This window comes from Theropithecus gelada, chromosome 5 (genome assembly GCF_003255815.1).
Source record: "Theropithecus gelada isolate Dixy chromosome 5, Tgel_1.0, whole genome shotgun sequence".
Classification (NCBI taxonomy): domain Eukaryota; kingdom Metazoa; phylum Chordata; class Mammalia; order Primates; family Cercopithecidae; genus Theropithecus; species Theropithecus gelada.
Window position 1 is genome coordinate 23,869,818 of NC_037672.1, and position 26,275 is coordinate 23,896,092.

The 26,275-nt window shown below is 45.1% G+C and overlaps 1 protein-coding gene across 1 annotated transcript in view; it reads right to left on the minus strand.

Annotated features, from left to right (window-relative positions):
• Positions 1-20,101, minus strand: part of LGI2 (leucine rich repeat LGI family member 2) — a 32,854-nt gene extending 12,753 nt beyond the window's left edge. Inside the window, exons 1-7 of the mRNA XM_025385826.1 lie at positions 19,811-20,101; positions 17,831-17,902; positions 16,137-16,208; positions 14,077-14,148; positions 8,151-8,222; positions 6,982-7,151; positions 1,077-1,241 (exon numbers count right to left, since the gene is read on the minus strand). Coding sequence (XP_025241611.1) covers positions 1,077-1,241; positions 6,982-7,151; positions 8,151-8,222; positions 14,077-14,148; positions 16,137-16,208; positions 17,831-17,902; positions 19,811-20,007 — 820 coding nt within the window. The 5' untranslated portion in view covers positions 20,008-20,101. The remainder of the gene's footprint in view (positions 1-1,076; positions 1,242-6,981; positions 7,152-8,150; positions 8,223-14,076; positions 14,149-16,136; positions 16,209-17,830; positions 17,903-19,810) is intronic.
• Between the last annotated feature and the right edge of the window lie 6,174 nt (positions 20,102-26,275).

The window sequence follows — 26,275 nt, forward strand, 5'->3', positions numbered from 1 at the left end:
CCTCATATCCCTTGTTCTTGGCTTCCACAGCAGGTTCACCTGTGCCACTCTGTGCTGAGTCTGCACTTCCAAGAGCGCTGCTCTCCGGAAGGTGAGCTCAGCACTGGGAGGCCAGATGGCCCGACGGTGGCCAGCTCATCTGAAATGGCATCTTCGGAGCATCCGATGTACATCTCACACCGAGATACACTGTGAGATAAGGCTCATTAGCAGCTCTCCCCGCCTCCCCCCATCCCCGTACCTGCTGCGAAGCCACTTGGTGCTTGGGAGACTCTTAGGAGCCTCCCAATCTAGAAATTCTACCTGAATATGCTTCTTGCTGCAACAGTAAAACGCTGCTCTAAGGCCACATCAGGAGCCTCTAAGGGAAACCCTCTCCTGGGGTGATAATTAGACCTTTGTGGCACTGTTTACACAGTATTGTTATCAGATTGCACGTTGATAAATGAGAAGTCTTTCAAAGGTTATTTCAAAAGCAAGTAGACAGTCCACACTTAGTAAGGCTAAGGCACTGGGATCCCATGACAGCACTGAAAGAAGCGTTAACTAATTCATATCCCAAATGCCTAATTTAGGGATCTATTTATTCTTATTTTGTATGTACTTACTAAAAGAAAGCAGTGATCACTAGGACTTAGCAAAGGGCACTAGAAACAAGCTATAGGGTATGTGTGTGTGTTTGTTAGCATATTAGTTAACAACCAGCTTAACGCAAGTCAAAGCATAATTTAGTTGCTACAAAGTTGGTACAGACCTGGGTTCCGATACTGCTCAGAACAAGGGATTCTCAGTGTGACTTCTCACCCCTACTAAAAAATGCCTCCCACCACGTGCAACCTGCTAATGGTCATCAATAGTAAGCAGGATCACTACCTGAGGTTTCCACTCTCCCAGTAACGGACCACACCAAGACAAAAACTGGAGAGACCCAGAGGGTAGGCTGCGACGTACGTGCTCCCCAGCTCTAACCAGGTTAGACGGCCAAGCTCTCCCTCAATACAGAGGGCGTTCCTTCTCCCATGGGCTTGAGGAATGCTGAAATTAGTTCAACACATCTGATCAAAGCCACAACACACCTGTAATGTTGTCATAGCTCCGGAAATTCATTTCGATGTGGTCCCACTCCAGCACCATGCAGTTCTCCATGCTGGGCTGCGCGATGGCCACGTACACATCGTTCTTGGAGTTGAACGTATCCACTGAAACCGACTGGTAGGGTAAAGTCTGATGAACAACAAAATCTGGGAACGGGTGTTTAAAAAGAAAAGCGTTCATAAAACCTCCTGCAGGAATTGTCAACCACCATCACCTTTCCATCATCACATCAGCTCTGAAAAGGACTGGGGAGGAGGAGGAGGACAGGAGAGAAGCAACACAAACATCACAGCGTATTTTGCTCTGGGACATTCCAGAAAGAGTCCTGGCTTGTGCAGGACTATCAGACAGAATGCACAGCTTCTACTACAGCTTCCTGTGGAGAAACGGCTTCCCGAGTTTGACTAAAGGATCTGAGTTTTAAGCATATTTGGTGAGAATTGACTTTCAAAGTGCTAAGACAGACAGGACGTTGCACAGCAACATTCTCAAAACTGCCGTGCAAATCACGCTGTGACAAGGTGGGGGCTGCGGTCCAGTGAGTTTGGAAAATGCTGTACTTCCAGCTCTCTCAGAACAGCCCTTGTAGGGAAGAAGTCTGCTTTGTTTTGTTTGATGTGGTGCTTCTCAAACTTACCTGACCCTTTATCTCCAGTTATAACCCCTAGCTTGGGATTACCTGTCAGCAGACAACCCCACTGCACGTTCAGAATGAATAGTACACTCCCCAAATGGCACACTGAACACTGGAAACCAAACCAAACCCTCTGCTACAGTCTCAGGGGTATTATGGTTCCTACCCACTTAGCCTAGCACAAAGTGAGTGCTCAATACATGTTACCTTTTAGAGGTGCCCCTCCCTTCATTCTGGGGGCAGAGTAGGTGCTTACTGAATACTTGTTGGCTAAACCAGTGTGAGGGGACTGGCTTTGCTTCTCAGCCCACTCTAAAGACTACAGGGAAGGAGATGGAGGCTGAGTGGTACACGAAGATGTGGGTAGGAGGAGGAGAAAAGAAGAGGCTGCCTCTGCAGCCCAACAGGTAGGAGGTGACTGAGGGAGAGTGTGGACAAGTGGCTCCAGTGGACAGGGTACCTTCCCATCCCCAAGTTGAGAGCAGAACATTCTGGTGAAGGGCTGGGGCTCGAAGGTAAGACAAACTGGGCTTCCAATTCTTGCCCTGCCAATTTTAGCTGCCTGACCTTTGGCAAGACAATTGACCCTCAGGTTCTTTCTTCATCTGTAAAATGAGGGTGATGTCTATTTCATAAGGTTACTGTAAGACTAAATCCAAGAGTACATGTAAGTATATACTGCAGTGCTCTGGTGATCACTTAGTAGTTGATATACGCAACAATGATAGTATTCAGTTGCCTGCTTGAAGGCTTAGGGAAGAGTCATGGCTCCCCCTCATCCCGCCCCCCACCAAAATAATAATTGCTTGGTCAAAGATAAAAAAACAAACAAACAACAACAAAAAAGAAAAAAAACAGAAAAAAGTGAACCTCTGTTCACTCCTGTTGAGCACTGGCAGAATGAGTGTAGAAGCCAGAAAGCGCGTGTTGACTGCACAAGGCTTTGCTGGTTTCTGTGTTCACACGTAGACAGAGAAAGGGGAAATGGCAGCAGTCATCATATGCCCCCTTTTCTGGGGATATAAAAGGACTTGGAGAATACAGCTGCTTTCTTTTAATTACAACCAAGATGGCTATAAACTCCTCTCCTACATCTCTGGTTGCATTCGACTAATCCGAGTCTGCCAAAGGTTCTAGGCACTCCCGAGATGCCCGCCACTCACTCATCTCCTCCCTCCCATTAGCCTCCCTACTGCACTCTGAACTCACAGAAACATAAGTATTCGCTTTAAAAGGCAGGCTGTTTAAAGTGTAGACTAGAAAGTTTCTGGTTTTATTGAAGAATCCCAGGATGAAAAGGAGCTGTCACAGTGCAGAGCATTTTACAAATCTAGCCTTTCGTGGCCCTGTTTTAATCTATTTTCCCCACATAGTGGTTTCACAATATTTTCTATATACTATCTGGCATAACACAGATTGTTAAATCATTTGAATTACAAATCTAACTCTTGATAGAAGACACCCCCCCCCAAAAAAAAGGGAGGAGAAGGAGGAAGAAGAGGAAGAGAAGGAAAAAAGAAGAATGGGGCCAGGCAAGATACACAAGATGGCTTGTGCCTGTAATCCCGGCAGCTTGGGAGGCCAAGGCAGGTGGACTGCTTGAGGCCAGGAGTTTGAGACCAGCCTAGCTAACATAGCAAGACCTTCTCTTTACTGAAAATTTAAAAAATTAGGCCGGGCGCGGTGGCTCAAGCCTGTAATCCCAGCACTTTGGGCGGCCGAGATGGGCGGATCACGGGGTCAGGAGATCGAGACCATCCTGGCTAACACGGTGAAACCCCATCTCTACTAAAAAATACAAAAAAACTAGCCAGGCGTGGTGGCGGGTGCCTGTAGTCCCAGCTACTTGGGAAGCTGAGGCAGGAGAATGGTGTAAACCCGGGAGGCGGAGCTTGCAGTGAGCTGAGATCCGGTCACTGCACTCCAGCCTGGGCGACAGAGCGAGACTCCATCTCAAAAAAAAAAAAAAAAAAAAATTAGCCAGCGGTCATGGTGCATGCCTGTAGTCCCAGCCGCTCTGGAAGCTGAGGTGGAAGGATCAATTGAGCACAGGAGTCTGAGGTTGCAGTAAGCTATGATTGTGCCACTGCACTTTAGCCTGGATGATAGAGCAAGACCTTGCCTCAAAAAAAAAAAAGAGAGAGAATGAAAAGCAAATGGTTGATGCATATATGTTTGTGGATATCAGAGAGAGGACCAGAGGAATTTAAATATCTTCTCCCACCCCCAATTAAATTTACTTCTCACAAACAGCAAAAGCACATTCTTGTGGAAAGATCTTAGAAATACACATATTGATGTGACATCAATTTACTAGTGTTAAAATATTAATGGCACTCTGCAAAAAGAGCTGCCACTTCCATTCACACTGGATTAAGTTCATGATGTCAGTGGGACTCTTACAATTTAGGCCTTTCTCCCAGTGGAATCAACAGATTTTTACATGGCTATTTATAGCACTTGCAGAAAATAAATTATACATGACGCCGATCCTGCTGGGAGAGAAACTGCACATTAATGCATTATTTCTCTTTGCATTTTCATCAGCCCCGAAAAGGGGAAGCTAACAGGACAATTAGGATGCAAAATTCACTTCCTCTAAGGAATTTAGTGAATTACCCATCTAACACAGGGAATCATTGGTAGGTAACAGGGACTTTTGAGGTGGTTAAAAATAGACTTGAAGGGAAGGGTTCAAGAGCTGATTAAAGATCTGAAACAGCCCAATGTTGGCTTTGTGGTATGAGTTACACCCGTTGGCCAAGGAACAGAATGGGGACAGTACCTTCCTCTCTCTGGGAAAAAACAGTGAGACAGGAGAAAACTCACCCCTTTTCTGAAAATCTGAGTTGAAAAGGAAAACAACCGTACTTAGAAAATATGCTTCTTTCCAAACCTTTGGCAAGAATACGATCACTGTACCATGAACTCTCGAATTTGGCTTTGCATTTTCCATCCATCCTCATTTGCTGCCCCCACCCCACGCCCCTACTGCCCATCTAGCTTTTAGTGAAGCAACAGAGGCTGAGGTTTGATCTGAACGGAAGATAATGAACCCCGAACACTCACAATTTGTTGACCTAGTTCTTACACATCAGGGCCTATATTTGGGGGTGGGTCACAACTTGATTGCACCATTTTTTTCCCGATGGAAGAAACTGTCAGCAAGAGCCTCATCTCTGTTTGTGAGTCTTAAAGGGATAAAACCATAGCAAAGCCAGAATTATCATCTCCCTCTCACCAGAAAGCCTAGCGCTGACTTTTTAAAGTTTAGGAGGAAGCTTGTTCATGAAGACAAACACTGCATAAGACAGAGAAGCCTCTAAAATGTGTTAAGGCCTCTTGCTGCTCCATGTTGGGATGAGGACAGGTTACCTCAGTTCCAAGCTACCACCATTCCAATAACAATTCTCAGAGCCTGGGTCACTTTTACAACCATCCCCAGGGCCCCAAGTTCAGAAAATATGTTTTCTTATAGAAATTATTTCCTATTCCCACGGCCCTCCAGCCCATTACTTCCATCAGAGGTTAGCAGAGTCTCTCCACGCTATGGCCAGGTGTGAAGAGAACAATGGAAAATCTGCAAATTTCACCTTAGCATTTCGAGAACTCTCCAGAGAAAATGGAGAAAAGGTAGAGAGAAGTTCTCAGTGAGCTTTGGTTTAGCTTTGGCTTAATTTAATTTAGCATATAATGCCAAATAGTCTTGAATGCCACCTTTTGGTGCAAATGTTATCAACTACGACCGGTGATTTATTGCTCTGGCCCTAAAATACAATAAATTAACCTCCTAATGGCCTCAGCTGACTATGGAGCACCTGCCAATTACACAGCTGAAGAAGCCCCTATTCGATGATGAAAGAAAAAGTCATTTTTGTGAGATTTCAGGTTGTCTATCAGACAAGAATAGAACTTGCAGGGGTCCCTTATTTACCAACAAAGATACCTGGAAATGATTTTTACTTCGTGGGTTTTTGTTTATTTGTTGGACGGTGGTAGCAGGGACTGGCCTAAATGTGATATTTTGTTCTTGGAGTTTTGGTGTCTTTTGAGTTTCTGTAACTATTTTCTGTTTCTCATTCCTGCTGCTTCTCCTGACATGACTTGAGACTTTGTAGATAGCAGCTCTCAGCCTGAATGTTTATTTTTATAAATCAGGTAAGCAGGTTTTCATACAGTGGCCTGATCCTCTCTCTGACTTTAGAAGCTGTAGAAACCCCATGTAAGCCTTTCCAATGGAGATACTCACCAGTACCTTTGGCCTCATGTTGTGACAGTGGAAGCAGTTAGTATATATGTAAGTATAGTTTAATTTTATCTTATAACCTGAAAAATGTATAAACTGAAAGCTTGTGGCAGGCCCTGGAAAACAAAATCAAACTTTCTTTACATTTTTCCGTTAACATGAGTTGTTTCCTTTTGATAACTAGTCATTAACTCTTATTTTCTATTTTGCCATTGGTTATAATTTACCTAGTTATCTCTTCTTACATGGGACTCTGAAAGTCATCTGTGGGTTTAAAGCTCTGGTGTTTGGGCCAGGCACAGTGGCTCACACCTGTAATCCCAGCACTTTGGGAGGCCGAGGCGGGCGGATGATGAGGTCAGGAGATCCAGACCATCCTGGCCAACATGGTGAAACCCCGTCTCTACTAAAAGTACAAAAATTAGCTGGGTGTGGTGGTGCACACCTGTAATCTCAGCTGCTTAGGAGGCTGAGGCAGGAGAATCGCTTGAACTCAGGAGGTGGAGGTTGCAGTGAGTTGAGATCACACTGTTGCACTCCAGCCTGGGTGACAGAGTGAGACTCCACCTCAAAAAAAAAAAAAAGTCTGGTGTTTGTTAGTTAAATGTCCAGTGAACTTCATCTTCCTAAAGCAAGAGAACAGTCTCAACTGAGTAATTTAGGCCTCCCTGCACTGACCTTCTATGAAACCTAGACTGATGTGAAAACATTCTCTTGCCAAACCCACAAGTTTATACTTTGACTTAAGAAAATGAAACCCTTAGAGAAATTTGAATTTTGCAAAGAAGCAAAATTAAAGCCAGGGCAGTTAACAAAAATTCTCCCAAACTTTCGAGATGTTTTCCTTACCACATCAATTCATTTCTTTAGAATGTTTAAAATTTCTCTAGAACAATTTTGATAAACAGTTCTATATTCACCTTTCCCCACTCTCTGTTGACAGTCTAAAAGAAAGACAAAGAGATTATTCTAGATATCCATGTCTGATGAGATAGGCTCTGAATACCTGTAGTTGTGCATTCATAGTCAAAGCTGGTCACATCATTCAGCTTCTTTTCCTGATACTCTGGTGGACCACTACACAGCACGTCGGAAACAGTGGAATTTGTCATCTTCAACCACAGGTATAGCCACTTGGCTTTGCAGTCACATTCAAATTTATTACCCCTTAAATCTCTAAAAATCAAAATAAAGCACAAACACATAGACGTGTCTGACATGTTTTGGTAGTAACACGAAACTCCAGAATTATTAACATCCTGATATATTTAAAATCCCTTAAAATGGAGTTCAAAAAATTTTGTATATAATGCCTCCTGTTTCTTGTATCTATCACTGACTTTATTTAATACTCCTCAGCACCCGGGAATTTAATTGCATAACTATATAACGTCCAGAGAGCTCTCAGCGAGGACATATCATCTCTCTAGATGCTCTTGTCTCCACGGCATGCTGGAAATGGGAGACGTGTGATAGAAGAGCAGCCCCCAACAGAGGTTCTCATCAACATAAAGAGGATATTGTAGGAAGATAGTTTTCACAAACACAATTGAAACTTCAAGCTCTTGTTAAAACTACGTCCAGTAGGTTGGGCACGGTGGCTCATGCTTGTAATCATAGCACTTTGGGAAGCCAAGGTGGGCAGATCACCTGAGGTTAGGAGTTCGAGACTAGCCTGGCCAACATGGTAAAACCCTGTCTTTACTAAAAACAAAAATTAGCTGGGGGCAGTGGCATGTGCCTGTAGTCCCAGCTACTCAGGAGGCTGAGGCAGGAGAATCGCTTGAACCCGAGAGGCAGAGGTTGCAGTGAGCCGAGATCATGCCGCTTCACTCCAGCCTGGGCAACAGAGCGAGACTCCATCTAAAAAACAAAAACAAAACTATATCCAATAAGAAGCAATGCTAAAAGATAAAGCAGGTGAACGCGCCATCTCAAGGAGGGGACCTCCCACCCAGCAAGTGCATTTTACCATTGGCCTCATGGTGCTAAGTATAAAATGGCAAAATCCAACACAACACAAACTGTATGCTATTTCCCAGGATGCACTACTTTCTTATAGATTTTTAGGCACAGCATAAAAGAAATGCATAAAAGAAAGGTAAGAGGGGATTGAAAGACATGATTAACTGGGGCACAATGACAAGAACACATAAACTAAATTTCATTACTTACAGTTCAATCAGAGAGTCTAAATCACTGAAGACATCCCTTGGTAGTGCTTTTATGTGGTTATTGGCCAAAGAACTAGAACAAGAAAGTCACATTGCAATGCAGTTATTATCTCATACCCTGTCACTCTCAATTCCCTTCAGATAAAGCTATTGTCTTACAGCACAGCTTTGGTCATCAATACTGAGATAGAGCTTAGTTATGCAAAGATAACATAAGATATGCTGGATTATAATATAAATTTTCTTTTTTTTTTTTTTTTTTTTTACAAAAAGCACTTTTTAAGCTCTTTATGTATATTTGCTCAACCTCAGATGGCTTCCCATGCTTCTTAGAATCAAAGCCAAAGTTCCTTCGGTGGCATGCAAGACCCTTTATTGCCTGGCTACCTCCACTCTTGCTTACCTAGGAGACCCCATGTCATCGGTCTCCAACTACTCAATGGATCTCTGATCCAGCCACACTGGCCTCCTTGCTATGCCTCCAACAGGTGAGGCATGCTCCTACCCTCCAGGCCTCTGAACTTGGTCATCTGCCTGGAATGTTCTTTCCCCAGCTATCCATTTGGTATTCCATTGCCTCCTTTGGGTCTGTCCTCAAGTATCACCACCTTCTCAGGCCTCTGCCACCTCCCTTCCCTGCACCGCCATCATTTGGCACACTGCATATTTTAATTATCTATTTGTTTACTGGCTGTGTATTCTCCCTCTACATAAGCCACATGAGGAAAGAGATTATTATCTGTCTGTCCACTGCTGTATCCCCAGTTCCTAGAACAGTGCCTGGCACACAGCAGGTACTCAGTATATCCTTGCTGAATTAATGTATTAAGCACCAAAGTGAGAGTGATAAAAGAAGATTTACAGTCTTGTCCCAAGAAGTTCCCTAATGGTCAATCTGAGTGAATTCTATTACTTGTGACTCTAAGAAAGGACTCAGTAAATACTCCTTTACATAAAGACACTCAGCTCTAACCTTTAAGAATAAAGGTTAGAGCTGTAGGGAATGATTGACTATGATCAATTTCATTTTCACATTAATAAAGGTTGACCCAAAACCATTTTGCATTTGCTCGTGGGGTTAAAGATCATTCTAAGACGTCTTAGTCCACACCCCACCCCCAGGAAATAGACTAGAATGCACAGCATCAACTCTTTCTCCGATGATTCAGGATTTTGCAGTGCCCTGTCATCATCCTGTGAAGATGAATGTCCACGGTGCAGGGCTGTTGATGTAGAAAGATGCGGAGTGTTGAAATGATGTACACTGAGTTTGTGATTTCCCCAGGCACTGCACTCTAATGTGAGTCAGCCAAGAAACTGATGCCTACTTTTGTTTTCTTTTACACATATGAATGCAAACAGCCAAACATATAAATGACAAACATGTAAGCAATTCAGCCCCAACCTATTTAAGATATCTACGAAATGCATCTTCTGTATCATCATAATGACCCATCCCAGAAAGATGAATTAAAGAAATGAGTCTTCCCACCTAGAGTCGGTTAGCTGGGCACAGTAGAAAGCTTGGAGCCCAAACATTCTTGCTTCAAGGCACCAACTGAATATAGGGAGACCCATAGCTTCTGAATTATGCCCCTTTCCATCTGGGTAGCCACAAATGGATTTAAATAAAGTTTCATGTACTCTTTTGCCTTTCTTTTCTAAATGATGTATTTGTACATTTTTAACTGTGTTGGAAAATAGGCTGAATATGTAAACAGACTGAAGCTACTCTGAAAGAGCTTTTGGAAATTTTTAAAAGGGGGGGTGTTCATTTTGATTTTTTTTTTCTTGGTCGATGGTCACTTTTTCTGGAAAGTAAAGTACAACAATGTTTTAGCTAATTAACATTATTAGCTAAAAACTTCAACTAATTGAAAGTTATTGTATCGATATGATAAGTATACACAGAATGGTCAAAGCCAAAAAAAAAAAAAAAAAAAGCAGAGTGTTTAGCAACGTTCCAAATGTTCAATTTAGATTTCAGAAAGCACAATTATTTAGATGGGCTATTCACCCCACTCACACTAAGTGCTTAACACCTGCCTTTCCACTTCATTTTGCCTACAAATCATGGCACTTACTTTATTTCTAAAACTACTTAACAGCTCCCTGTCCCTTGGGCTTCATGGGACTGCTGGAAACAAATGTTCTAGATTTTAGTTACAGATTGGCACAGCTCCTTCAATGCTTTGAAACCTGATCTATGTCTCTTTTCCTATGCATGTGAGTCTGTAAGCATTGGAAAAGTTCATAAAAGATAAAAATCAGCTGCTTAACTTCAACAAGCAAATTCCAAATAGGAACTTCCATAAGCACGGGGGTGAACTTTAGAGACTTGGTATCTTCTCTTTGCTTAGAGGTTTTTAAAAGGGGAGGGAGGTGAATTGATTCATTCTTTAAACAATATATTAAATTATTGAATTACTAAATACATCTCCAGCCTAGAGGAGTCAACGTTAAAAGTCGCCTGGTCGGGCACGGTGGCTCACACCTGTAATCCTAGCACTTTGGGAGGCCGAGGCAGGCAGATCATGACGTCAGGAGATCGAGACCATCCCGCTAACATGGTGAAACTCCGTCTCTACTAAAAATATAAAAAATTAGCCGGGCGTGGTGACACGTGCCTCTAGTCCCAGCTACTTGGGAGGCTGAGGCAGGAGAATCGCTTGAACTCGGGAGGCAGAGGTTGCAGTGAGCTGAGATCACGCCACTGCACTCCAGCCCGGGTGACAGAGTGAGACTCCATCTCAAAAAAAAAAAAAAAAGAAAGCAATTCACCTGACTTGTCCAGAAGCAGAGCACATATGGGAAATCCAATTCCATTAAGAAGCCATCCATCGGCCGGACACGGTGGCTCAAGCCTGTAATCCCACCACTTTGGGAGGCCGAGACGGGTGGATCACGAGGTCAGGAGATCGAGACCATCGTGGCTAACACGGTGAAACCCCGTCTCTACTAAAAAAATACAAAAAAACTAGCCGGGCGAGATGGTGGGCACCTGTAGTCCCAGCTACTCGGGAGGCTGAGGCAGGAGAATGGCGTGAACACGGGAGGCGGAGCTTGCAGTGAGCTGAGATCCGGTCACTGCACTCCAGCCTGGGCGACAGAGTGAGACTCCGTCTCAAAAAAAAAAAAAAAAAAAAAAGAAGCCATCCATCAATTAGCAAATCAGAAAGTACGTCCTGCTGGGTTAGCCCCGCGCTAGACACTGGGGGAAGAACAGAGCTAAGGGCAGATCACTAAAAGTCCTGCCCTCCAGGAGCTTCCAATGTGCTGGGAGATAAAACGAACACCCAGGCAACAGCACCAACCAGTATGGTCATTGTAGACAGTAAAGTACCGGCTGCATGAAGCCAATGACAGGAGTGAAGAGGAAGATGGAGAATGGCTTAACTGGGGAGATAGAACTTAATTTGGACTTCGAATGAAAAGGCAGATGCCAAGAGACCAAGGGCGGAAGAAACAGCATCCCAGGCAAGGGAGAGGATATGAGGAAAAGCAGTGGGATGAGGTGGGGGAGCACTGAGAGCTTGATGTTCTGAAGACACTCAGAGAAATAAGGTTAGAGAGCTGAAGAGGGGCTTGACTTGTAGGCTTGACAGCAGGGTGGTCCTACTCACTGGGATGAGCTGGTTCTTCTCTAATGCATTCTGTGCTCTCTGGACCCAAGTGCAGGACTCCCTCGCTCCCTCTGTGTTTGTGTTCTCTGTACATACCACAGAAAAGGAGGTGCCTCTTGCACACATGTATGCATGATAACACATGAAACAAACGCATAAGCATGCACAGACGAACACAGTTATGTACACTCATGTATATAAGTCCATGCATCCAAGGATACTTTGTACACCTGCACAAAGATATGCAAATACCCGTGCATGATACCTGCTTGTTCACACCCTCCTGCTTATGGCCATCTGAGCAAATGAAAGTTGCCATCTGGACTAACTCAGCCCGTCACATGGGCTTTGGGTTTATAATCTGCCCAGAGCTTTTGCTCAAATACAAAGCCCTAATTCCTGACTTCTGGGAACCAGGCTCATCTGGCCACAGCTGTTCCTCTTCAGACACCCACAGCTGTCTCCTTAGCAGACTCTGTCTGGCCACCCAAACTGCCAAGGATACTTGAGGGGTCATGGAGGAAATTGGGACTTCTTAATGCGTGGAGGGAAGGAATGATGATGATGATGATGATGATGATGATGATGATGCCAACTATGCCTTGAGCATTTACCATGGGTAATGGGCTAGATGCTTTGCAAGCAAGCATTAACCCTTTATGTACAGCGATCCTATGAAATCAGTATAGTTATCCCTATTTTATGGAGGAGGAAATTGATCTCAGAAAGTTAAGCAATATTAATAAATCATGGCCTTGAGATTTAAACTCAAGCCTATATGACTCCAAGCCCACAACTGTAGCCTCTACAGGAATCTGGGGATTTCACACTTAGGTTGAATCTGAAAAACAATAAAGGCTTTTATAGGAAGAAATGAAGACCTAGGACATTCTCCAGTACCAACTATGCTGACACAGAAGTTTGGGCTTCCCACGTCTGCACCCTCATCTCCTTACCCCATAGGCTTTAACTTAAGCAGAGCCTCTACTTGTGGGCGTTCCATAATCAAGTGCTTGCTAGGCCTATTGACAAACCCCTTGGCCAATATCGGGGCTTGATGTGAATGGTTTCCTCATTAGATGACTATGTCCACACTGTACCAGTCAGGGTTACACACGCTGAAGGTACTACCATCCCTGCCCAACACTTCCAGTCAAAACCCTCCAGTTTTCCCGACTGTCTTTATGGCAGGCAGGCTGACTACAGAGATGAGACATGTTATCTTACTCAAACTCAAAATACCTATCATGCAAATGGGACCTGGTTCCTGGCTAACGAATTGCTCCTACCAAGACAACGAGTATTTTTACATTTTCATAAACACAGCCACTATTTTTTCTAGTTTTACAAATTTTATACATTTGCTAAGTGTGTGTACTTGCTTCATTTTCGTATGCCAATTTCAAATCAATTTCTTTAATTTTATCTCTAGAAAGCTCTTAAAGAACCAGAGAGCTTAGTTGAAACCACAGATTAATCCAACATAAAAGAAAAAGTGATTTGCATTCAAATGAGAGGAACCATGAAAATGTCTCTATTCCACTTTATCCTAATTCTGATTCAACATTCCACCTAGTCATCTAAGACTTGGTTCCAAAATCTGTAAAATGGGGACTCACAGATTATTATGAAAGATGAAGAAGAGAAGGCTCACTAAGCACCCAGCCCTGTGCCTGGTGCCAAGCAAGTATAAGACTCACAATAATTTCCTTCCCGGCTGGGCGCAGTGGCTCACGCCTGTAATCCCAGCACTCTGGGAGGCCTTGGCAGGTGGATCACTTGAGATCAGGAGTTCGAGACCAGCCTGGCCAACATAGCGAGGCCCGGTCTCTACTAAAAATACAAAAATTAGTCAGGTGTGGTGGTGTGTACCTGTAATCCCAGCTACTCGGGAGGCTGGGGCATGAGAATGGCTTGAACCCAGGAGGCGGAGGCTGCAGTGAGCTGAGATCACGCCACTGCACTCCAGCCTGGGCGACAGAGTGAGACTCTGCCTAAAAAAAAAAGAAATTTCTTCCCATCTCCTCCATCAAGCAACACAAGTCCCTCACACCCCAGGTTGCTCCTTAATTCCCACACAGTCTTGTGGTCTATAACTGCAATTCAGGTTGATAGAGATGATAATAAGACAAGTATGTGAGTACTCACAACGAGCCAGTATCTGACTGACAACATAGAAACCTCTTAAGTAATCTAGAAATTCGTTTCCTTCGGGGACTCTTACAGCCAAGAAACAGAGAGGCTCCAGGAAACGAATCTTACGCCACATATTAGAGGATTTACAATACTTTCCATAGGACTTACAGGTGAGTCAGGTCACGGAGGCCCCGAAAGGCATTTCTTGAAATGGTTTCTATTTTGTTCCCTTCGATGAACCTAAGAGGAAAATTGTATAATTAAAATGAATTTTCTCTCCTTAGTATCTCTAAAAAAACTATGTTGGTAAGATTTCAGAATAAAATCTGAAAGCATTCCTGAATTATAAGAATTGATCTCTGAAGACTAGGTCAGCTACACCAAATTACATGTGGTAGCAGTATGTATGCAAAAACACACGCATGTGAGTGTGTGGTCTGCACTCCTTCCAGAAGCGGCATGGAAGTCTTCGAAGAATTCTGAGCTGGCAGCATGGGTAAAAACATCTTGGGGAGAAATAAAGAAGAAAGCACTATACAAAGGCAAGAAATTCTCATATCTCTATAAGACTGGAGCACTTCCAGACATTTTCCCTACTCAATCCCACATTTCATGGTGCCTGGCCATTCATACTTCTGTTAATGTCACTGTCCCTTGAGGGGGTTCCCTTGTTTTACATCTCCATACTAAAGTTTTTTGCTGGGGGAGAATTCCGTCAAGCTTGGTTTTCAGCAACCTTGAGTCTATCGTGTCCTACACCATCTAATCACCAAGCAAATGGGTGACAAGGCAGGAAAAGCTCAAGCTCTCTAAGCCACTAGGAAGTAGGAAGTACAATGAAGTTGAGTAGGGACCAAACTTCTTTCTCTGTACCAAAACCCCACAGGGTTTTCTCATGGGATCTTGTAATATGACCACTGGCCATGCTTTAAGGTCTTTGTGGGAAAGAATTGATGTGAATTCACTATGACTATTCTCTAGGCCCAGGGAGAACTAAATTTTAGTTTATAGCATCATATTAAGTCAAATGTAAGAAGGTCTTTGATGAGATGCTCCACGGGTGGCGCTTTGTAACACAACATCATCAGTGAATTAGTTCTTGATTCTTGCACTGAAAACTCACTGATGGTTTTTAAAAGTGAGGTGTTTTTTCAGTAATACACTTCAGCATAAACTGATGAGCTGAGCCAACTTCCTCTCCAATAACCTTGATCATAAGATGAACTACCGTAAGAGAAAACTCATAGCTTTACAACTGCTACCTCCATTGGGTATGTATGTGCTTTGATAGACCCTAGTCAGATTTAGCATTGCAGTCCTGCTACACTTTCCATACTATGCATATGATGATATCAGAGTATTATGCGAATACACATATTATGTATACTCTGGAGAAAGAATTCCTCCAGGGACATCTTTCCTCAAGACACAAAGTCAGCAGAGAGATTTCTTATATCTGGGATGTGTCTAGAATTCCAATACCTACCTGTTGAACTCAGACAAGATAATGAGACAAGGCTTTAAAAATCCCTCTGAATGCTAAGTGAGGAAATCCCATCTGATAGCAGGATTAACATTATTACAAAGTTACCAAAGACAAGGATGAAAGAACTTAAAGGGGAAAAAAGACATGAAAGGAAGAAAAGGCAGAAATCAGAACAAGAGGAAAGCTCATTGTGAGGGGAAAAACCTGCACATCAAAAAAGGGGAAAAGGACCTTTTTTTAAGGAAAAAAATAAAATGAAATTAGACCCTCAGTAGCAATTCATAGGAGATACTGCAAAAGAGATGTAGGACAGTGAATGAACAACATGAAGTTGTACCCCCCAAATAGGGAGGCTTTCTTAAAAGTAAGTAACCCTCAGAACCCTGCAGCTCTATTTCTGGCTATCAGCAAATCCATGCTGATTTGCTCATTACTTATAAGAAGTAAAAATACCCAGTGCAACTTCCAATTGTGCTTCCTACATGACAAATTAAATGTCAGCAGAGAATGAATATCTCTCCTTCTTTGTTTTGTCGCTCCCTCTTTGTCTCCAGCCTCCTCCTTCCCCAGCATGTTTGTAAGCAAGTAAACTACAGAAGGTCAGTGCTGAAAAGAGAATGGGGTGTTCTCCATTTTCTCCACCCCTAAACCCTCACAGAGATGCTGTTCCAGCACAGAAACCAATCCAGAAATTCTACCAAGATACCAAATGTTCAGCACATAGACAAAGCACAAAACTTACAGGTATTCGAGATGGAAAAGTCCAGCGAAAGCGTCATCCCGGATGATCGTGAATGAGTTAGAATTCAGCAATCTGAAAGTAAGAGACAGATTCCAATGCAGAGATGTAAAACTCGAGTCACATAGTGAAGCCATTTCTATTTCCTTTGCTACATTTTGATCTGTGGGCAAACATGAGCTCTTCTTAGTCTAAGGAGAATCCATTTGGTTGTAAGAAACCTGATTTTCACAGCCTGCTCTTAGAGACGATGGCAAGTAGATTCCTTTTGACCAGATTTTCTTGTCATCTCCAGAACTCTACTCCTTTCGTCCCTGTGTCTCAGTAAATACGGACCTGATAGCTATTACTTTAAAACATTATAATGCTCAGCACGACTAAACAGTCAGTGAATGCTTTATGGTACACAAGCAATCCTAAAATTAGAGATCTAAAAAGATCTAATCCAAATCTATTTTTAGGAAAATATAAGCCCAGAGAAGCTAAGTGATTTGACCAAAGTCACACAGCTGGGACCAAGAAAAAACAAAAATCAAAAAAACTTTTTCTACTGTATTATACACTCCCATAAAAATAGTTTTTTAAAAAAAAAGTTTGCTTAAGAAACTTTCAGAAGACTGTCACTACGTAGTTTTCTATTTGAGTCATCACCCAAGTCTACTGGTAAAAGAATACCTAAAATTGTATTTCTATTATATGAAAAGTATATTTTAATAGCACTGCCATTTCTAAGAGGCCTCAGATTTTAAAATGTTAAGTATAATGTTAAAAGTAGGCATATAACATTTCAAGAACAAAAGTATCAAGAGTATGTTTATTTAGGATGAATTGTGATCTCCTATATTCCATTTACCCAAATTTTTCTAGATTGAAAAACAAGCACATTGCTTGTTTTAATTTCAATCTCATCTCAAATTTAAGAAACCAACATAGATCAAGAGAATGAGGTGTGTACTCATACTTTGCCTGTCACTGGTTTGCTGTTGAAAACTGCTTTTTGGACATTTCTTTTCATCAGCAAACATTACCCAGCCTGCGTTACAGGGCACAACACGAGCATCACCACAGTGACTTGAACATCGCTCACAGAGAGGAGCTGGGATGAGGAATAGTTACGAGTGTGGGCTTTTGGCCCTGGACTAGAATCCTGGCTGTGATTTGGGGCAAGTTAGTTAACTTCCCTGAGCCTCAGTTTCCTTATCTATCAAATGGGATCATAAGCATGCCTTCATCCTACGGATGATGTGATGATGAAATAAAATTATGCAGATAAGTTCACAGGATGCTGCCTGACTGGTTTAAGTTCTCAGCAAACTAAAAACACTCCTATTTCCAGAGTAACAGTAAGATTTTAAAATGAAGTTTTCTTTTAAACTGAGGTGTTTGGGAAACAGTGCATTTAGGTGACGCAGGTCATGAGTCAATGCAATTACCTCCCCATTTACTAGATGTGGGTGTTGGGATCTACAATAAAGTCTTTGAAGAAAACAAGTATCCAACTAAGGAAAGAAAGCTGAGCAGAGAGCCTCAGTGCTTTGCTGGGGACATCACAGGGTGAATTAACACCATGAGGCAGCCATGGTCTCTTCCCAGAGCTGGGGTACTTTAGGAAGGGCTGATACCAAAGGGGCAGAGGCAGCAGTTCAAGGATGGCACCGCAGAGCCCCCACTGTGCAGAGGGAACTTCCCATACTCACAGCAGCTGCAGGGAAGGCAGATGAGAAAACATTCGGTCCTTGATTTCTGAAAACGTCCCATTTACCAGGCTCCTATGGGCAAAAGATGAACAAAAGTAGGCCTAGGTTTCTTTCAGGAAGTGCCAGGCAGGGTGGGGGATCGACCTCTGCCTCCGCCTGTACTTCAAACCCTGACTATCAGGAGTGAGGCGTAGCACAGTTGCCCAGGATCTTCCCCGGGGTAGGAACGAGGAGACAAGCCACTTCCCAATGAATCAGATCAATATGAAAACTGGTCTGAATAACAGAAACCTTTCCCATCAGCTCCTTCCACAGACATTATCTCGGGCAGTTTAAATCAATCCCTTCACTTCCTTTTCTTAACTACAGGAGGCCCTTGCCTGAAAATGGATAATCGCTTCACCTCTGCCCATGATTCTGTTTGTGTAGACACAGCCTTACTGTTGGCCTACGAAACGCTGGGGTAGGATTAAGCATTCCTCTTGGGAGCCCATCTCTGAAGGACAGTCAGAGCACTTCTGATTAAATGCACCACGAAAGCCCTGGGGAAAAACTCACAGACACCTGAACTCCCCTGTGTGGGGAGAGACAGCGCCATCTGCCAAATAAAACGGTCAACCAGGGGGCAAGATGCTTGGCTTTATTTCTGCCCCCAGGCCCCCTATCCTTTCTGGCCACAGCAGGATCTGAATATATTATTTCAGAATTCCTTTCAGTTCGCATGCAGGTCAATTAAGCAGCTGCTGGTCTGAAGGATTTAATAAGGGGAACTCTAATTTCTGGAATCCTCCATGTCACCCGACTTGGCAATATTAAGAATCAAAAATGTCCTCTGTTCCCACCAGCCAAACTCTTCTGACTTTCTATAAGTGCAAACGGGAACCCCCTCACTCCTGGGTCCAGGCCCCTACAATTTGCCTTGGGTGGGAGGCTGGGGAGCGTTGGACACAAGAAAGTATCTTGGGCACAAGCAACGTCACCTCGGGGATTCCCTGCCTCCACCACCGAATGGGCACCCAGACATCTTGGCCTGGAACAAGAGAGTGGTCCTAGCAGTAAAGATAAAGCCCAACAGCCCCTTCCACCGCCCTTATGAGAGCTGGTCATTTGGCTTGAGTGGCCAGGTGAGGGCAGGGTGAAAGCACCTCGGCAGGTGGCTACGTCATGTGAAGCCCTTTCCTGTCAGTTCTTCCTGCTGAAAAATGCAGCCGACACAACTGTGTGATGGAGAAAGGGGACAAGAAGCCCTCCTGACCTCAGGGCAAGAAGAAAAGCTGATTTCAAAGCACTTGGTCACTGGGCTAGGCGCCCGACATGCCCCAAACCTCTGCCAAGCCTTCTGTGACCTCACTTCCAGGCCACGTGGGGCGGACCCTCGGGATCCCAGAGCCTGCATGCTTTGACCTCGGCCTTTTGTAACCTGCAACGTGGAGAAGTCGGGAGGAGGCCACGGGATGAACATTCGCCCCAGACCTGATGTGGGGCAGTAAGGCCTCACCCTTCCCAGTTTGCACTCAATCAGGTCGTGTTCAGCTGCTCCTATGCACGCCCCTGCACACACAACTTCAACCCGCAAACACACACACACATACACACACACCCTCTCAAACTTTAATGCACCCCTGAGTCTCCCGGGGACGTCAAACGCACACTCCAGGACTCCACTCCAAAGACTGCTTCAGAGCAGCGAGATTCTGCATTGGCACAAGCTTCCCCAGGTGAGTCTGATGCAGGTGGCCCGTGGGCCACACTCTGAGAAATACTGCCACTGGGACTTGTCTGGGTTTCCAGATTCTGGGGCTCAAGTTCTCACCATCCTCCCCGGGGCCAACACTCCACCCACGTCCCCCACCCAAAGGCAAACAAGGGGCCTGGGGAGTGGGTCAGGGTTGCGCTGCCCCGGCGCCAGAAGCAACTCCCTCGCGGCAGCGGACGCAGGGTCGGGCGGGGCGGGATGGGGGCTGGAGGGGTCCCACTCACAGGGAGCTGATGTCGCCCGGCACGATCCTGGGCACCCAGGAAGAGCCCACGCAGATGATGGACTCCTTGGTACAGCTGCAAGTGGCGGGGCAGCGCGCCAGCCGCCTCACCTGCGCGCTCCGCGGGATCAGGCACGCGGCGCCCAGCAGCAGCAGCAGCAGCCCGAGCGCCCCGCCGCCGCCTCTCCGCAGCGCCATGCCCAGTCCCGGCTCCCCGCCCGGGCCCCGACCCCCACCGTCGCGCAGCGCGCTCGGACCCGGCGCCGCTGCAGACGCGGGCGCCTCTAGCTGCTCTGCCGCCGCCGCTGCTGGTGAGGACGAGGGCGCCGCGGGTGTGGGAGGCCGAGCCGCAGCCGAGCAGCATGCTGGCCGCCACCCCCACTCGGCGCCCCCCCACCCGAGCCCGGGCTGCTGGGCGGCCGCCGCCGCTGCGCCCGCCGCACTCGCGCCTGCCTGACATCAGCACTCGCGCCTGCAGCCCGGCTCTGGCCAATGAATAATGCATGGCGGGGCCCGCCCCGCGGGGGAGGGGGTCAGCGCCGCCCCCATGGCGCCCCACCCGGCCACCACCTCGCCACCCCCTCCCGCCCCGGGCCGGGCGCGGGGACAGAGGGAAAAGTTGGGTGACCTTGGAGAAGGGGCCAAACCCGGCGGAGACCCCCGTCGGGGCCTGGCTGAGCGGTGGAGGATCCGATGCCTGCAATCCCTCCAGGGGTATAATCTGGGGAGGGCACTGGGTTCCCTTCAGGCAAATAATGAATAAAGTCGGAGCGGGGAGTGTGGAGAACCGGCTTGGTTACTGGGGAGGGAGGCAGCCCTAGGTGCTTTGAAGAGGAGAGACTTTTGAGCAGCCTTTAATAATTTTGAAGTGCATGCTGCTAGTGGGGTCAGCGGGGATGTCTTTGCTTGCCTTCTGCGGTGGGGCAGTGAGGTCTGGCTCTCGTTTCCACAGCACCAGGGGTTACTGAAGCCAGCCAGCCTTCCCCATAGGAGGAACGTGGGGAAGCAAAGTCGCTGCAGCCTGCACGCCCGGCGCTCTGGGCCCTGCCTGCTGCCTGCTAAAGAGCTGGAAAGCCCCGGAAAGTTTCCCCTTGCTCAGCTGCCCACAGGCCACCCCACCCACCCCAGTCAGAGGAGGGTTAGTAGAGATTGAGGGTGTGATACATCCTAGCCACTGTGATTTTAATCTCCTAACCCTTTGAGGCAGGTCCTGCTTATATCCTTAATTTACTGATGAGGCTGCTGACGTCCAGAAAGCATCCTGACTGGCTGGTGGTCCAGCAGCTCCTGGCTGGGCAGGATGGGGCTCGGAGCCTTGAAGGGCCACATTAACCGGGCCCTCCTGAGCCCCTCTTCATCTCCTTAAGTTTGAAGCAATGAGCTGAAATCTTAACACAGGTAGTGTGCGGCTGAGGAAATCAAAGAAAATGGCTAAAGCAGAAACAAAAGAATGTCTAATAGCCTGAACTGCTCGGAGAAGGGAATCACAGCACCACTGTCCAGCTGCAAACCAAAGAAAAGCATTGCGGATGCTAAAACCTACTCTGAAAAGGCAGTATCCAATGCAAAAATAGGAATCATACTATTGCTTCTTCAGCAATTACTGTTGGTGATCCGCTGACAAGATCCATGAGGACAGTATCAGGCTGGCTGCTGTGGGAGGGAACAAAGGAACAGCTCCTGTCCTCAGGGAGCTTAAAGTCTAGCTGGACAGACAAACCTAAAAGAGTAACTACACCGGCTACATGGGGGTCACAGAGTGACCAAAAGAGGTTCAGGAATTGAAAGCGAGCTTTGCGTAGGCAACTTCATGGAGGGAGTTAGACATTCCCTGCTGGTGGCCATGTATCCAGTACCTGGCATCAGTGCAAATCAGACTGCATTTATCATCATTTAATTCTTGCATCTGTCCCGAGAAATGGGTCCTCCCATTTTATGGATGGGAACATTGAGCTCAGAGGAGTTTTTATCTTGCCCAAGGTCACACAAGACATGGCCGGGGGGATCATACTCCACAACTGGCTGCTGTGTCTAACCCTCGCTGCTGTGTGGGCATGCATTTCACAAATACTTTACTCAGCAAGCCCCAGTGCTAGGTGCTGAGGACACAGACCACAGCCTGGGGAGGGCGACAGACATGCAGACCCATAATCATGGATGTGTGTGCTGCGCACCTGAAAGACGTTTGCCTTAAGAGGGACGGGCTACTGCTCTATAGAGCAGAGGACGGGAGGCTTCTCAAACACAGCACTCCCTGCTGACTCAGGAAAAGAAAATCTATTTCTCACCTGTGAGTGAGAGCTGGGGGTGACAGGGCGGCATAGCTAAATGCTGGCCCCAGGACTAGACCGGTTGGTTTGCATCCCAGCCTGCCACTTACTGCTGTGTAAATGTATAATCCCAGCCTGCCACTTACTGCTGTGCACGTTGTGATCTTTCTAAACCTCAATTTCCTCAGCTGTAAACAAGAGGTTGTTGTAACCATGTTTGGGGGTTAAATGAGATCGAGAAAGTAAAGCACTTAGTACCACAAAGGAGGCACTGGGCGTTTGAGCAGAGTTCTATGTGACTAGATTGTGGGGAAGTGACGGGGAGAGGACTATGGAGGGAGATGGGTTTTCCTGACTTCTGTGCTTCCATTGTAATCAAAGTCAGAGTCACCGTCTTGTATTGTGGTTCTCAATTGCAGATAATTCAGGGGACACTTGGCCATGTCTGGAGATATTTGGGGTGGGTGCCCCTGGCGTCTAATGTGTAGAGGTTGAGGACGCTACTAAATATCTTGCAGTACTCAGCAAGAACGATCCAGGCCAAAATGTTGCTAGAGCCAAGGTTGAGAGAGCCCGGCTTAGTGTTCTGGAAAGACCCTTGGCATGAGGAATTCCAGAGAAGCAGATGGTAAGCCAGGTTCATCAGTCACAAGCAAACCTTCTTGGTTATGTTAGTCCCATCTCTAGCTCCTATTTTTTTCATCTATAAAATGGGGATAAAGAGCCCTTCTGTACCTTTTCCTAAATAAATGTGACATATCATCATTGTTACTAACCTTAACTTCCCCAAGCTAGGGCTAGCTCCAGCCCACCCTCTCCAACCCAAAAATCTAAAAAGTTCCTGATAGGAGTGATGCAGAGGGTAGGCTGGAGTAGCATAGCTGGCAGAGTTAGTATTTGTTTCGGCTCTGCTAGAGACACTAAGTAAGTGAGTGCTTGTAAATTATAAGGCGCAGTTTATAAATTAAAATATAAAAATGGAAATGCAGATTACTTTGGTGGTGTTCCAAGTTCCTCAGCAGTTTAAATAAAAAAAACTTAATAGACAATCAGAGAGACACAATCTGTTTCAGGAAATAGCAAGAGTTTTTGAAAATGTAAAAATCCTTCTTCAGATGTACACTTACTCAAGCTATGTCTTTATGACATGAATAACACACGTTCCTACAGTGGCTGAAACGGTGCCGGCTGGAGTGGCCTTCTCTAAAGTCTCAAACAGGTTCTACTTTATATGATTGCATGTGTTGGCAGCTCAAAATGGCATTCATTCATGCATTCATGTACCCTCATGTTCAGTTACTTGTCAGTTCATTCTGTCAGTATTAACTGAGAACCTACTATGTGCTGTGCATCCATAATAAAACAATGGGCAAGACAGATATGATCCCCACCTTCATTGCAGACAGATATTAAATTAAAAGAATGCATAAATGAGTAAGCAATTGCAAATTTTGATAGAGCCTATGAAGGAAGAGAAGAGGGGAGACCTAATTTAGGTGTGTATTAGTCCATTTTCATGCTGCTGATAAAGACATACTGGCGACTGGGTAATTTATAAAGAAAAAGAATTTTGATGGACTCACAGTTCCACATGGCCTCACACGGAGGCCTCACAATCATGGCGGAAGGTGAAAGGCATGTCTTACATGGTGGCAGACAAGAGAAAATGAGAGCCAAGTAAAAGGGATTTCTCCTTATAAAATCATCAGATCTTGTGAGACTTATTCACTACCACAAGAACACTGTGGGTGAAACCGCCACACTGTTGATCCAATTATCTCCCACCAGGTCCCTCCCACAACATGTGTGAATTATGGGAGCTACAATTAAAGATGAGATTTGGGTGGGGACACAGCCAAACCACATCAGGATGATGAAAGCCCATCTGAGAACTTAGCTGAGTGCTTTGAGATGAGGAAGGGCAGGCAAGTGCAGGAGGGCAGTAAGCAGAGACTAAGGGAGGGGTGGAGCAGGCAGAAAGCACGGGATGTGTGAAGTCACTAGGACCAGAACATGCTGAGTTCATGTAAGGATCTGAATGCAGGCCAGTGTGGCCAGAGCATGGAGAGTGAGGGAGAGGAAGAGATGAAATGAGGTCTGAAAGGTAGAAAGAAACTAAATCATGCAGGACCTTGTAGGCCAAGGCAAAGAGCCTGCATGTTGTCAGAGGCCACTGAAGGACATCAGTCAGAGAAGCGGCATGCTATCCTTTATACTTCAGAGCAGTTATTTCTGACTGCTGAGTAGAGAATGGGAACTAGTTCCGTTGAACTAGTCCTGGTAAGAGATGATGGCAACTGGGACTTGACTGGTGGCAGAGAAGAGTGGATGTGGACTCAAGATGTATCTTAAAGGAAGGATCAGCAAGACTAGCTGCTGGTTTAATTTAGGAGGGAGGTGGAAAGAAATGGCAAAAATGCCTCCCAGGTTTTGCCTGAAGCCAGTGGGTGGATGGAGGTGCCATTTCTTAAGATAAGAAAGTCTAGAAGAGGAGAGGGTTTGGCTGGAAGAGAAATATTAAGAGATTGGTCTTGGGGATGTTGAGTTTTAGATGTCCATGAGGCATCCATGTGCAGATGTTGAGTTGGCAGCTAGAAGGCCAGTGAGGATAGGAAGGGGGAGATGGGTGGAGGTGGATGGGAAATCTTCAGACCAAAGGCTAATCCCTGATTCCCTCTTGGTAAGCCCTCAATGTAACATTGGTTGGTTGAATGAATGAATGACATTTCAGAAATACAGACATTAGAGGGACAATGTCTTTCAGGTGCAATCAGTAAGAAGCAACAGAAATCTTACAGAAGAATGTGACTGAGAATATCACAGTTTGGGGATTCCATTTTAAGACCAAAAATAGGCTTTAAACTCTACACCAAACTGTGAATCTTGTAAGAATCTCAGATACCACATCAGGCTGCTTATCCTCCCTCTCTTCTCCTACTCCCCATTTTCCAAGCTAACTTTATCCCCACCCCCTACCTGGTCTTCTTACCAGAGATAGAAACTTTGGAAAGCCTCGTCTAATACTTCTAACTCTGATGCTTGCTGTAACAACTAAAGCAAAATTATTCATCCAAATCTCAAGGGCATTTGGCTTGAATGGCTACAAATGAGATTCCTTGGGGTGAAAAAGAAAAAAGTTCTTGTCCGTTTTTTAAAAATCAGGGTATGTCAATCCCTTCTTGACCATATCACCCTAATGGGCTATTCTTGTGGTTGGCTGCTGACCAAATGTAGATCCTGTTTCTGGCTTCCCACCATTTGTTTTCTTCATAAACTCAGTGGGTGTCACAAGTCTGGAACTCATTTGGAATCTATCCCTGATTGGCCTCTTAGATTGCATCATGTTCTTGAAGAGCTGCCTGTGGATATCTTAGTTAGATTCCTAAATCAGCCCAAAGGCCCTCAGGACCCTGGCATTGGTTTCTGGTGACCTTTGTTACCTCCTCCCCATTACCAGTGTAATGTACCTGTGGGATTTTTGTTACCCTGCACCAGCTTCCCCTTCTCATGACAACAGGGCATGACTTTCCTTTGGAGAGAATCACTCCTCCTCAGGGTTCAGTCTGTGTGGCTCACTTGATGAATACCTTCATCTCCAAGAAGTATACATGTCATCTAGACTAGAGCATTCCAGAATATTCCATTCTCCCAGCCACACTGAGTGGTTTAGAGATAAACACACCACCCAACTGGAACAACCAGGGCTAACAAAACTCCTTAACAGGGCTTTTTCTCTCTCCAATTTCGTAACGTTCTTTCCATCCTCTTTGTTAAGGGGGTTTTGAAATTCTGCTCCTCTCCCCTTTATGTCATCTCTTTTTTTCTTGATCAATACCGTCAGAGTTTTGTCGATTTTATTAGTTTTCTCCAGGAATCAAGTTACGCCTTTGTTGCTTTTCTGTATTCTATCTTGGTTTTCTATTTCATTACTACATGCTTTTATCTTTCTCATTCTTTTCTTTTACTTATTCTGAAGTTCTGCACTGTGCAAAAAAGTTAATCAGAATCTTTTATTATGCTTTTTTATTTTACACTTTATTTATGTTTACAAGACAGAATGCCTTTATCTGTGTTCCTTGTTCTAGGAGAATGTGCCCAGTCTGTGAGGTCACAGAGAGTGAGTCTGTGAGTAAAGTCAACCCCCTAAGACAAGCACAGTTTTCTATATAACAAACTTTCAGTCTCAACTTTACAAG